The sequence below is a fragment of the Sinohyriopsis cumingii genome, chromosome 1, assembly GCF_028554795.1.
Source record: "Sinohyriopsis cumingii isolate HCF-2022 chromosome 1, ASM2855479v2, whole genome shotgun sequence".
In the NCBI taxonomy this organism is placed as follows: domain Eukaryota; kingdom Metazoa; phylum Mollusca; class Bivalvia; order Unionida; family Unionidae; genus Sinohyriopsis; species Sinohyriopsis cumingii.
In genome coordinates, this window is record NC_142961.1 from 127,813,536 (window position 1) to 127,827,928 (window position 14,393).

Consider the following 14,393-nt stretch of genomic DNA (forward strand, 5'->3'; position numbering starts at 1 on the left):
ACCAACCCAATCTACCATAATTATTCTAAATGGTTCGTTAAAGGCAGGAATAGGTTGTAGATGAGCCTTGGGAATTTTCTAATTTGATTTTCCTACTAGTTGACAAATATGACAAGATCTACAGTACTTACCAACATCACTTTTGATTTTAGGCCAATAGAAGTGATTTAAGATCTAGTGATATGTTGTATTGATCACAAAATGACCAGCCATTGGAGTGGCATGGCTAGACTAAGTATTTTATGTCTGTAAGGTTTTGGAACTACAATTTGTTAGCTCATTGACCATTCGTCATCAGCAGGTTCGTCGGAAGGTCTCCATTTTCACATAACAATTGAATTTGTAATAAAATCAGACAGGTACTTCAGTAGCTTCAGTTTCACTACTGGCTTCTGAACATATTTTCATGGGGAATTTATGGACAACCTTCTTAATATTCATATTGAATCACTAATTTTCAGCCCATCAAATACTCTGTAGTAAAATGAATACCCATGAATTGTAACAATTGTATGCCTATAATAATATTTTTGTTTAAGTTGCATCATTGAAAGCATCCACTGCGTCATATTTCACATAACTGTTCCTACTTCTAAATAATCATGATTTTTATGTGATGATGAATATGATTTGATGACTTTACTTTGTATATACTGTAGCCAGCCATTGCCTTTAAATTTATATTTAACCGCTCCGGTAGCCTACTGGTTAGTGTGTCCGCCCCCCACCCCCGGATGCGGGATGTCGCTGGTTGAAATCCCGTCGGAGTCATCATAAGGACATATAGAAACAGCTGCCTCAATTGGCGCTTGGCATTATGAGATTAGTGTTTTCTCTGATTGGCGTGAATAAATGATAATATGGCTGGGTGGTTATCGTAGTACCTGTTTGCGGCATGATGTCCCAGTGGAAGACATCATTTTAAACTTTCACACTGCAGACGTCGTAGCGATATGTAAAAGCTAACAAAAATCAAATCACATGGATACTCACACACACACATACATACATACACAGGTGCACACGGTCGATGCTGTTCGTGGTTGAGGAAACTCTTCCACTTTTTCCCTGTTAAACACTGACACTGTCGCACTTACAGGACAAGTTCCATTGGGATTTTAATACGGAGTTGTGAGACCAGAGAAAATATCAAATTCACCGCCAATATAATCACGGTAATAATTAAGTTTTTGTACTCATTATCATCTGCTTATACTTGTCAGGCAGTCTCCACTAATTTGTTCTTAAGACATTTTCAATTTCTCAAGGTCGCTCCCATTTTTCCACTGAACAGAATTAACGTATGTTGATGGGAGAAGAATTTCAGTCCAGACCCTCATTAGATTCCCTATCTGCTTCTTCATTTCTAGATCTATTATGGCATTCTGGACAACACTACGACCAAACACGAGGCATTGATTATACTGAACTAAAATTACATCTAACATATCATGTTGAGACTGCTATTTATGCTCATTGAATATGTAAAAGAAAGTAAATAGGACATGAATGAATCTCGTTATAATAGTCGAATAGGCCTGTGATAAATATTACTTGAAATTAAATCATATGAATGATATAAAATAATCTTGAAGCAAAGTAATACTTCTAAACACGTAAACGTCATTCTGCTATTAAAATCTGTTTAACTTGACGTATATATGTCGCTATTTTATTTATGCTTCACCAAACTCAATCTTTATAATCTCTGAAATTTGCTATCCATCTTGTCAATAAAAGTAAGGGGGGTTGTGATCACTGAATACAACATTTGGAAAAATTACTGAACTAATATACACTTTAAAGTGTTGCAAACACAATATCAAACCGAACAAATTGCTTCTCTACTGTGCGATAAATATTGTTAGTGCTTATTTAATTTCTTCAAAATTTTGCACACATGATGATGATGATCTACACTATACTTGTCTTCTTGAATGAATACTCCACCAGCCCCATCAACACTTGCATCGACACATATTTTAATTGTCTGAGTTAAATTTTTATTGTGAACAAACTAGTGCAATTTGGTTAGGGTTACAAAAATATGGAAAAACCTGGAATATCACGCCAAATCCAACAAGCACCTATGTTCCCTTTTACTGATAGGCACATGAAAGTCAGAGATAGCCTTGACCTTAGCGTCTATATGTTAAACTTGACCGTGTCCCACACTACGTCCTAAGAAAGCAACACAAGCAAGGCAAAACTCACTTGCACTAAAAAAAATCAAATCTACATCAAATAATTTCCCGATTATTTCCAAATGATCTTCATTGGTTTTCGTACAGATGACAACGTCAGCGATGAAAGCATCACAAGTATCTAGATCAGGAAAAATCATATTTATTAAGCTTTGGAAAGTACACGACAAATCTTTCATCCTAAATGTCATCACTTTATATTTATAAAGCACGTCCGTATTTTACGAATGTCTACATTTCCTTTTCCCTTTCCGTTAATATGATTTGCATGAATCATTTCATTACTTGGTGACCTGTTTAGCATTTCCAATTTTATCAGTGCAGTTGTCTATTAGTGGCTATATAAACATCTAGACATATTTGTTTATATTCAAATAACAGTAGTTTAAGTCAATTATTTATTATATAAGATTATTTTTGCTGCAGATGTGAAAATTTCTGGTCCAGATTATTTAATATTACTGAATTCCGAATTTATCTACTCCAAAGTGACGACAGTGCGATTTCATTGCATCAGTTAAATCCTCACTGTGGTAGACATATACAACTAAATTGAGTGAATATCTAACAGGACTATATCTATCAACATATATCGTTAACATATTGTAGGAAAGATGTTTGTCTTTTCGCCTACCAGGTGTGTTAATGATATAATTTAAGTCACTTACTTGTGTTTCAACGGTAGAAGACCGATAATACTTTGCCTGAAGATGATTTTGTGGTATAAGGCAGAAAGCAAGAACTACGTTACCAGGCTGAAAACTCCATACGCTTGTATTTCGATTATAATAAAATTTCAAATTTGACAGTGAAGTGTTAAGATTGTAAAACGTATATATCAAATCAGAACCATAGCCAATAAGATTAATGACTGACTCTTCATTTGAAAGTTGGTTCTTTTTTAATAATCACAACGATCCACCTTATGTCTAAAACCTAATTTAAAGCTACTAAATCCTAAAGATTCTTTACAGTTTATTGCTCTGAGTCACTTTATCAAGAAAATTATCTCTCAGTTTGCTTGATTTGTTTACTGTGTAAAACCGGCTTGGTGTATAATTTTAAAAGTTCTACTGAGTGCGGCCACCACCATCACCAATTAAAATAGAATAATGGAACAGGAAAACAAGAGCAAATAAATAATACCAAGAAGAGAAAACGATTAGCAAACCGCCAAGCCGTGAACAAAGGAATTGAACAGAACGAAAGAACTATCAAACAAAGGAACGATATGAACACGTAACAGAAAACAAAGGAGAGACTTCTAGCGGAGGAGCAGACTGGGTTAGGACAAAAACAAAAGGTAAGTCATCATTCAATGCTATGCGCAATTTAATTAGAAGATTGCAAACTAGGTCCAAACAAATGGCTCTATTCAATCCAAACACACAAACACACAAACCACCAAACAACCCTATCAATAAATCAGTACAAATAGTGGATGTATCACAACTCCAAACAGCACTAATAAAGCATGTAAAACAAGCAAGATTAGCGCAAGTAGTACCAACCACAGCACACTCGAATTCAACCAACATCACACTTGGGACCCCAAATTCTGGTCTCAAACACAGACCAAACAAACCACAAACCAGCAGACATAATTAACACCCCCACCCCACCAACAGAAACTACTAGAAATACAAAACTACACTCCAGAGAAGAATATAAATACAATGCCAATACTATCGCCAATCCTCTTCAAGGAAGCGGAAAAACCAAACACAAATGAAGATATAGACACCACTATTCCAAACCTAACAAATGAATTTGACAGTAACCTACATACCTTAAACTCCTCACAATTAGACCACATAACTATAACCAGCACCCCAAAATTCACCAAAAATGAAATAACCAATTTTAGTAGCATGCAAACAAACCAACAACAGGAAATCAAGCAAACAACATTAAATCAAAACATAAGGAAATAAACTAGACACTCAAGCCAAACTCCTGGACCATGTGGGATAATAACAGCAAAGGAACCACCAACCTATGGGAATAAATCCAATGAATTAGACACTACAAAACGACCCGGCAGCATCACTAATATGGCAACCCAAAGACCCCAAACAACCCAAAACACATACCTAGGTAATGGCAAGGGCCCTCTAAAACCCCTAAACAACCCACAAAAAAAAACCATAAGTAAGGTTAACTCAAAACAGGAAATAAAACAACAACATAACCCCCAAAACAAAATGTACAGTTATCATTACATCGAACACACCATATACATAAGCAGCAGGTGCAACAGGATTATTAGTCTACGTACCAATAGTATTATGACAGCACTGGCCAAAATTCACACTGGACAATTCAAACTGATAAGACCAAGGCGAAACTACCTCATTGTCCAATGCAGCACAATTCAACAGGTGGAAAAATTCATCAAAATTGAAACAATAGGGCCAATAAAGATCAAAGTAGAGAGACATCATAGCACTCAGAGGAAACCACGAGTCACTTCGAACTCCAAACACAGTGAAACCACAACTAATCTGGCTGAACCCACTAAAACCACTATCTTTAAAAAAGTAATAGCACTAAACGGATACAACAAGGACATAAGCAATGAACGCCTACTTCATAAACTCACAGCAAATGGAACACAGACCACCAAAGTATATCGTCTTAAAAATCAAAAGGGACAAGGAACAAACAAAGCAGTTATAGAGGCTACCGAGCCAATACCCTCAACAATAAAACTAGGACAGTCAGGAGTGTACCATAAGCTGCAAAACTACATAAATAGGCCAAGACTTTGCACCAAATGCCTGCACTGGGGACACTATGCCCTCAGATGTAGATTCAAACCAAGATGTAGGTACTGCGGAGGTCAACACAAAGGAGAATGCCACACAATTAAACAAAAATGTGCTAACTGTAAAGAAAACCATTATCTTAGATCGGCAGAATGCGGATTTGCAATAAAAGAGAAACAAATAGTGGACTTAATGAACGAAAAACACCTCACCTACCATTCTGCCATAAACATTATTTGTAAAAACAACCCCAACACACCATAATCTACCTCTGAATCAATCAATGAGCACCAAAACTCTCCACGCAGAATCAGAAGGGAAAACATTGCACCACAAAACATACCCTCGAATCAGGAAATAAAAGAACCAAAAACTACAACCCACATTGTAACAAACCATGACCACCCTGATAACACTATAGATACAAACAAACAAAACTGTCACCCCAAACATCCCCAAATCTAACACACACCCCGACACAGAATTAATACAGGAAGCAATGAACCTAACAACACGAACCAGAATGCAAGATCTCAGTAGCATAATCAGAACCCTCAAAACCATTTTCACCATACTAGCTGATTGGACCACAAGACTAACAGATAAAGACATCGTCAAAAATGAATAGTACAAAAAATAATAAAATCACCATCTGGCAATGGAACTGCAGAGGAATTTTTAAAAACCTATCAGAACTGCAGAACAAAGTGTATAATACGGCAATAAACCCAGACGTAATCTGCCTACAGGAAACCCTCATAACACAAGAACACAAAAGCCTGCCCAAACTACAAGGCTATACCAAGGGAATCTTTAAAAACAGACCCATGGGGCAGAAAGGGGGTGGACTAGCAATTTTTTTTAATAGATACGCTAATCTACTATGAAGTAATAGAAGTACCCCCTAACCTAAACATCAATAATAGCATCGAAATAATGTCAGTAATGATAAATATAGGAACCACAAACATTCAAATAATAAATGCATACGATCCAGGGGATGCCTTCTGCCCTACCAACCTAATCTCACTAAAGGCAATCACTAATAACAGCAACAACAATCTAATGATCTGTGGCGACTTCAACGCACACAGTGAATTATGGGGAGGTAAAAAGAAAGATCAAAGAGGAAAAATGGTTGAAAAATGGATAACTGAGAAAAATCTGGTCATCTTAAATGACGGGTCGAAAAACTAGATTAAACCCTGAGGATGGCACTCTCTCAGCCATAGACCTAACCATCACTACCCCAAAATTGGCTCAAATCACAAATTGGTGGGTGGATCAGGAAGATACGTTAGGAAGTGACCATTTTCCCATCACAATCAATATTCAAACAAAAACTCAACACATTCCTAACGAAACCCCACTTAAATGGAGGTACCAACAGGTAGACTGGGACAAATACCAATTATTACTAGCAAGAGTAAATCCAGATAACTTAGAAAGCACAAGTATTGACATGCATTATGATAACATAGCAGACACAATTATAGAAGCAGCTAACCGATGCATACCAAAGACAACTACTATTCAAAATAAAAACCCTATACCATGGTGGACTAAACAGTGCACTATAGCACATCAAGACAAAAAAGGGCCTTAAATAAATATAAACGCACCAACAATTCTATCTACTTCCAGCAATATAAAGATAAAGAAAAAGCACTAAAACAAACTATAAAAACAGCTAAAATTAATCTATGGCAAACCTTTTGCTCTAAATTGAGTCTAAAATCAAACTCAAAACAAATATGGGACAGGATCAAAGCCATAAAAGGGAAAGCAACTACCTCAGCCCCAAAAATCAAAAATGCCATAACAAATAAAGATAAGGCAGACCTCCTACCGAAGCATTTTTCGAACATGAGTAGCAACAATAATCACACCAAAAACTTTCAAAAACACAAAAAACTAATGGAGGGAACCCAACCTCAAATCTTTCAAGACCAAGGAACAAAAGAATCTCACCTAAATAGCGACATCACAGTACATGAATGGAAGATAGCCCTACGATCCAAAAACGAAACATCCCCTGGTAAGGATCAGTTAGGTTACATTATCTACAAAAAACTACCTATCAATATAACAATAGCCATAATCAAACTCTTTAATAGGATATAGGATATAGGCCAACTACCCACCAAATGGAAACAGGCCATAGTAATACCAATCCCCAAGCTAGGTAAAGATCCCAACAACATAAATTCGTACCGACCCATCTCCCTTACAAACAATATTTGCAAAATAATGGAGACAATAATCGCAAATAGGTTAAAACACCACCTAGAAACCAATAACCTACTCTCCATAAATCAATGTGGCTTTCGGAACAAACGGTCCACCACTGACCAACTTCTCAGATTGAAAACAGACATCAAACTCGCTTTTAACGCATATAGGAAAACCGATCGCAACCTCATAGCGGTTTTTTTAGACCTAGAAAAAGCGTTTGACCTAGTATGGACCAATGGACTAATGGCCAAATTAAACCAATTTGGAATAACTGGACGCTTGTTCAACTGGGTTGGCGATTTCCTCACAGGCCGGAAAATTACCACAAGAATAGGCAACACCCATTCGGAAGAATTTTCACTTGAAAATGGAACACCCCAAGGCAGTGTAATAAGTCCGTTACTATTTAACCTAATGGTAAACGACTTTGACCTCAATGTAGCCTCCACACAAATAAACTTGTCACAATTTGCAGATGATAGTGGCATATGGAGGAATGGAAATCCTGCCAATAACACAGTAGTTAAAGAAATCCAGCAGAGGCTAGACAACATAGGGAGATGGGCGGACAAATGGGGTTTCAAAATATCTCATAAAAAATCTGTGGCAATCATATTCACCCCCAAACGAAATAACAACCTAGTCTATCCAAACTTCTATATACAAAATCAATTAATCAAATACGTAACAGTAGTAAAATTCCTAGGAATGTTCTTTGACAACCACCTCACATGGAAACAGCACATTGAACAACTCACCCAGAACTGTAACAAAGATCTCAATTTACTCAGGAACATCACAGGGACTGACTGGGGATCCAACCAGGAAACCCTCCTCACGATATATAAACGCCTAATTAGATTAAAACTGGATTACGGTTGCCAAGCATATAACTCGGCTAAGCAGCCTGTACTACAAAAACTTGACACTATCCAGAGAAAAGCCTTGCTATTATGCACAGGAACACTCCCCTCAACATCATTAGAAGAACTACAAACACTAACAGGAGAACTACCCTTAAAATTACGTAGGCAAGAACTGCTCCTCCGATACTCCATTCGATTAGATACCCACCCAGACAACCATCCCACCAAAATAGCTATAAATAAGTGTAAAGTTGTCTCCAAACCCAAAGTCATACCTATCACACCAAGTGGCAAAGTAATCCTTGAACTAAAAGAAAAGATACCTCTATTAAAAAACAGGTAACAAACAATACAGACCAGAACAAATCACCATGGTTACAAAAACAACCAAGGATTAACATTGAAGCTACCAAATTAGGCAATAAAGAAGGACAAGAAAACTTACTAAAACCTGTACTGGTAAACGAAATCAACCAAAAATACCCGGACTATGTTAAAATATATACCGATGGATCAAAAACAAACAACCCACCAAGAACAGCAGCAGCAATAGTCATCCCTGAATTCAATATACAAACGGGATCCAGATTACCTGACTACTGCTCCATTTACACTACTGAATTCTGGGCTATACTTGAATCACTACAATGGATCAAAGACAACCAAATACATAAAGCAGTCATTATAAGCGATTCCCTAAGCGTTATCAAATCGATCCAAAATCGCAATACACACTCTAGCGAACAATTCCTCGACAGAGCATTCCAATTAATCGATGATATCACCACAGCACATCAATTAGTCGAGCTCATGTGGATACCGTCGCACGATGGAATTTCTGGCAACGAAACAGCAAAGTTGCAAAAACCAAACTAGGAGATCAAAACTCTATCAAGCTTAACTATAGCTCTACAGAAGCAATAAGCTTCGCACAAACATATATAGACCAAACATGGCAAGATTTTTGGAACTCCTCCACAAAAGATAAAAAGCACCATGAAACCCAAACAAACGTAGATAGGAACATACAGCTACCTAAGGGTAATTATTTAGAACAGAAAACCATAAACAGGATAATAACTGGAAAAAATAAACTAGCAAGCAGTTTTGGAAGGTTTATAGGACCCAAACCAGCAACCATTAACTACTTTAACTGCCACACCACCGAAGATCTACACCACGTATTCAATATATGCCCAAAATATCAACCCGCTCGGAAAATATTTATCAAAAACCAAACAGAGATTGGATCACCAAACACATACCCAGAGTTATTTATGGACTCTAATAAAAATAAACAATCAGCATATACAAATATAAATCAATTCATAGACTCAGCAGGACTTACGAACAAAATATAATTACTATACGCACAAAACCAAAAGACCTAGTAGCTAGCTAAATAAATTTAGAAGCCACCACATAAAAAAACCATAACATATCATTCAATTTTATAAAAGTATTAATAAATAATTCATTTACGAAGCACCTATAAAAAATCTAAGGAAACCGCAAAATCGGATGTCCTAGATGCCCTTAACGAACCGAGTAATCAGCTAGGATTCCTCTCCCAGATGTCCTTAACGAACCGTGTAATCGGATAGGACTCCGGTCTCTTGCTAAATAAGGTATAAATAACATTCAATCTCTAAAAACATCAATTAATAAATAACTTAAAGAGGCAATATCTTAAAATTTTAAATAACATAACGTAGGAACCACACCCTAAACACCTCGACTAGTAATCTCATAATAACCTTGAAAATCTCTCCTCATACATGATATCTACTAAGAACCCCTATAAACAGCATAGAACATCCCCCCTCCTTTTAGAACATTTTGAAGAAAAGAAAAAAATGAAAGAAAAAATCTCGAAAAAAAAAAAAAAAAACCACCAGGCAAATGCAACAAGAAACCAGCGATGAAAAGCAAGCAGGACCGTTCCCGAGCTCTCCTTCCCACTAATGACAGCCAACCATTCAACTGTAGGGACCTTTATGGACCACAGATTGAGGCCAAACTATAAAGGTTCCTTGAATCCATAAAGCCTGGGGGAGGTGGCACCATCCCATTCTCCAGGAACAACTAGCAGGCTGCGGTGCAGTCAGAAAAAAAGTGGCACATGATGCACAATTGTGCGAATGCTACTGTACATTATGTCCTACATAAAACAAAAATGCGTTATAAAAAAGCAGTAAGATATCCTAAAAACACAATTTGGTAAACTTTCCTTTTCAAAGGAAAATGAAATTAATCTCGAGGGTGGACAACGTCACTAGATTTGCACTTAAAAAACACTACTTAAGTGAACATTTTCATTCATAGCATGAGACTACGATTTACTCCAATTTGCAATACAATAATATTAAAGTACTTGCACTCCACAGAATTAGCTTAACATTCTTCATCATATTAAATGTACCGTATAAATACGTTATGTTAATCATCTTTATCAGACACAAGTAGAGTGGGTACACCTCTTTTATTAGTATATATTGTGTATAGTAGATGATACATATGCAACAGAATTAGACAATGAATACATGCTACCTTATTTATATACCACAGATGTAGTTATCCATAATTCATATAGCCTGTCATCTCTTTTTATTATACTGTGTCATCACGGTTATTTTATAATCATATAAACAGACATCTGTTTGCTTTTAGTAAAATGATGTATCACTTTTTGTTATGAACAATGTAAACTACCATTTATATTAAAATTTAAGTCTCATTCTCTGCAAATCACAATTTTTTTGCCACACGTACATCGGTCCATCATTTTTTCCCTGATTAAAATAAAAGAAAACAAGAAATTGAACAAACCTAAACATACAATAATAGTTAGTAATCAACAAGGTATGATTAATCGAAATAAACCCTCAATTATATCAGTATAAGATGCAATGAGACCTTATACCAAAGAGTTCAGGAAACATTTACATGCACAAAAGTGAATACTATATTTATTTTCAAAACTCATTTGAAACTTGACAAAGTGTAAGACCATCAATTTAAAATCTTAAAATTAAAATCTTAATGTCCCTTTTCAAATTCTATAAACTAGGATGTAAATCAAGCTGCTTACCAGAGCAGGTTCCTAGGTCCCCTTCCCATTGTCCTGAACCATTGCATCGTACCAAACCTCGTCCTTGTAGGTGGTAGCCGTGTTCACAAGTCAATGAAACGCTCGTATTGTAACTAATGTTCCCCTTTATTCCTTGCAGGACAATCAGAGACCCATGTTTGGCGTTTCGAATGGAATTTTCACAGTTTATTACTGAAATTTGAGAATAATGTGAATGTTTTACAATTTTAATTTTGATGCATCTTTATCTACGGTCGTACAGTTCAAAACTGATATGGATCACATTTCAAAGTGTGCCATTGTTCTATAAAAGACAGTTACATAAACTTGTCATTTTGTGGAACCACTCTCTCCACTTGGTCGCAAATAGTCACGAATAATGAAATAATAAAATGATTTTGAAATTTTAAATAACAATGAATTTCTTTACAGAATTATATGTTTGCCACTTATATCAAATCTTGAAATATTCGCGAAAATAGTTACGTTACAACAAACGTATGTAAACTAAAATAAAAAAGGAAAATAGAAAGGTGGATGGAAAATCTGAACATTAAAATATTTTATTCATTAATGATGATATAACTTAGATTTGCTAATACCCGGAGGTTCTTTCCGGGTTTTCCCAGGTTCTTCCTCCACCACTTATACCAGCCGCCATGTAAAGTCTATCGTGCACTGAAAAATGGCGTTAAACCCTACACAAACAAAAACATAAAAACAACCAAGTGAGAAAATAATTTGAGTTTATCATAGAATATCGATAGTTTAAATTCCGATACCAATCGTTCACATTCCAATTAATATTTGTCATAAAAAATTCTCATTAAGATATATTTTATCGTGTTTAACACGCCTGTTGTCGATGTGCCCCTCCTGGTTAAAGTATTATGCTATTTGTGAATCATTTCTCTTTGACTGCTTTTGTGCTTTCGAAATTATTGTGGTACATTTGTTTGTTATAATTTGTAAATAATACGCTGTACGAACCTATTAATGCCGGCCGCCATGCATGGCCTATCGTGTGTTGAAAAATGGCGTTAAACCACACAACAACAACAGCAACATACATACATACATGAATACATGCTTACATACACACACATGCATACATACATGCATGCATGCTTTCACACACATGTATACATACATACAGACAGACAAACATTCACATATACACACATCTGTTCTTAAATTGATTTTTCACTAGAATAAGTTTTGTTCAATCAGTGGTATACTGACCATTATGGTTTTTATCGGTTTCTTAATGCTTTATTTGGATTTTTAGTATAACAATGCCTTGGTCCGCTTGTGCAGAGGTCGACAATGAAATACATATCTTTACTTATTAATTTCATTTTTGTTTCCTTCTTTATTTCGTTTATCTTAACCATGATAAGGATATCTGGTTTTGTAAAATTTGATCACAAGGCTATATTGACTGAAAAATAAAATGAAAATTGCATCATACTTTAAAATTGTCTATATTTTAATTAAGCTCAGTATTCTACAATTTCTGCATTTCATTTTGAAATACCACTGAAAGTGAGATTCACCATCAAGCCACCTGGTATTGACCAGCCAACATTTAGATCGTATTTAACACCTTGTTTGGGCTCAAAGTCATTCACTGGTATCTACATTAACACTTTCCCAGCTCAAATAACCCGATATACGGCATAACGTTGAACAATGTTGTCATGTTCATTCCCATAAGCCAGTATTTACCGAACCAAATCGATATGAATCACGTCGGGAATCAGACAGTTGTTTTTTTCTCTCGAGGTAGCCTATATTTTCAACTTTCATTTGTAATATGTCCTTCAACCTAGGTTCAAAGTCTCCAAAATAAATACATTTTCCTTGGCAGTGTGTCAACAAATTTAGCTTAACAACCATTCATGATATGCCTCATGATTCCAGATGTATAAACAGTTGCCTACCAAAGATCATATGTCGCGACTAGAACGGTCAAATCCAAAATTATATACTTCGCCGAGCATATTTTTATGTGCGGAAAGTTCAAGTTATTTCATTTATGTTTGTCGAAGCGATCATTTTTGTCAAAAATAATGATATATCATTGCCTTATATTAGAATCTGCTCTTTGTTTGCTGTTTAAATGGAAGAAAGGTAAATTAAATAACTTTTTTAAGTAGCAGTAATAAGAAAGAACAAGAGTTAAAACGCGAAAAGTTGATCAAAATCAAAACAGAAGAGGAATTGATGTACATACAAGAACACCAAAAATAGCAGTCATTATCAGGCATAAACTAGTCTGGTAATTATTGCGAAATGTCTGCAACAATTGACATAATTTTTGGTGTTTAACGAAGATGATATAATAAAATATGTTCTTGGATACACGTTTTATAACATTCAAATGTTTGAATTTGAAAAATGTGGGCAAAGTTAAGGGAAATGCAGAATGATGATTCTAAGAACAAGAATGAGTAAGTTATTACAGTTATTCATAGATAAATTCGTACCGGATATTTTATAACAGTCCCTTATTTTCCATTAACAGGCTGTATGATCATTGCGCAGTTCGTCTTTAAAAAACTGTTTACATCTTAAACACGAAGTCCCATCATGACCTCGACAATAAACAATCATTTAAAAGTAAAACTAGAACTTGTTTACGTGGTTGCAACACATTTTCAATTAAGGCCAGGATATAGATCAGCACATGGTGCATATAAAACGAGTAGTCAAAGTCAAACTATTTTCTCAAACAGTATCATCTCTAGTGAGTACATTTAAATTAGAAAATCATGTAATGAAAAATAAAAATATGTTAAAACTGAAAAACAGTTAAATACAAACAAATATCTATTAAAACAAATATAATTAAATAAAATATGCATAACATTTACCCCATAAAGAAAAAAGAAAGATCTAGACATGAACGTTTCTTTCTACCTCATACTAATTATACATGAGGCTAAATAGAGCTCATATATATTACACACATTTCATGAAATAATACATTGTTTTACACGGGAAAGTGCGTCTGCCATTTTGTTATATTTAGATGCGCCTGATGTCACGATTATATTCCTGTAATAACAAACTCCACATTAGTAGACTTTTACTTTACTTTTCATCTTGCCAATGAAAGTAGGGGGATGCTGTCACTAAATACAGTAATCTAAGTTGGAGCAGAACTAAGGTACACTTCAAAATGTTGTAATATCAATATCAAAGGCAAACGTTACTTCTCGAATGT

General features: G+C 35.4%; 1 protein-coding gene across 3 annotated transcripts in view; it reads right to left on the reverse strand.

Moving 5' to 3' along the window:
* The window catches only part of LOC149807842 (uncharacterized), an 84,536-nt gene that overhangs the window by 14,265 nt on the left and 55,878 nt on the right, over positions 1-14,393 (reverse strand). For all 3 annotated transcript variants that reach the window (XM_089971372.1, XM_089971370.1, XM_089971371.1), the window contains exon 7: positions 11,165-11,356. In XM_089971372.1, the coding sequence (XP_089827498.1) occupies positions 11,165-11,356 (192 nt within the window). The remainder of the gene's footprint in view (positions 1-11,164; positions 11,357-14,393) is intronic.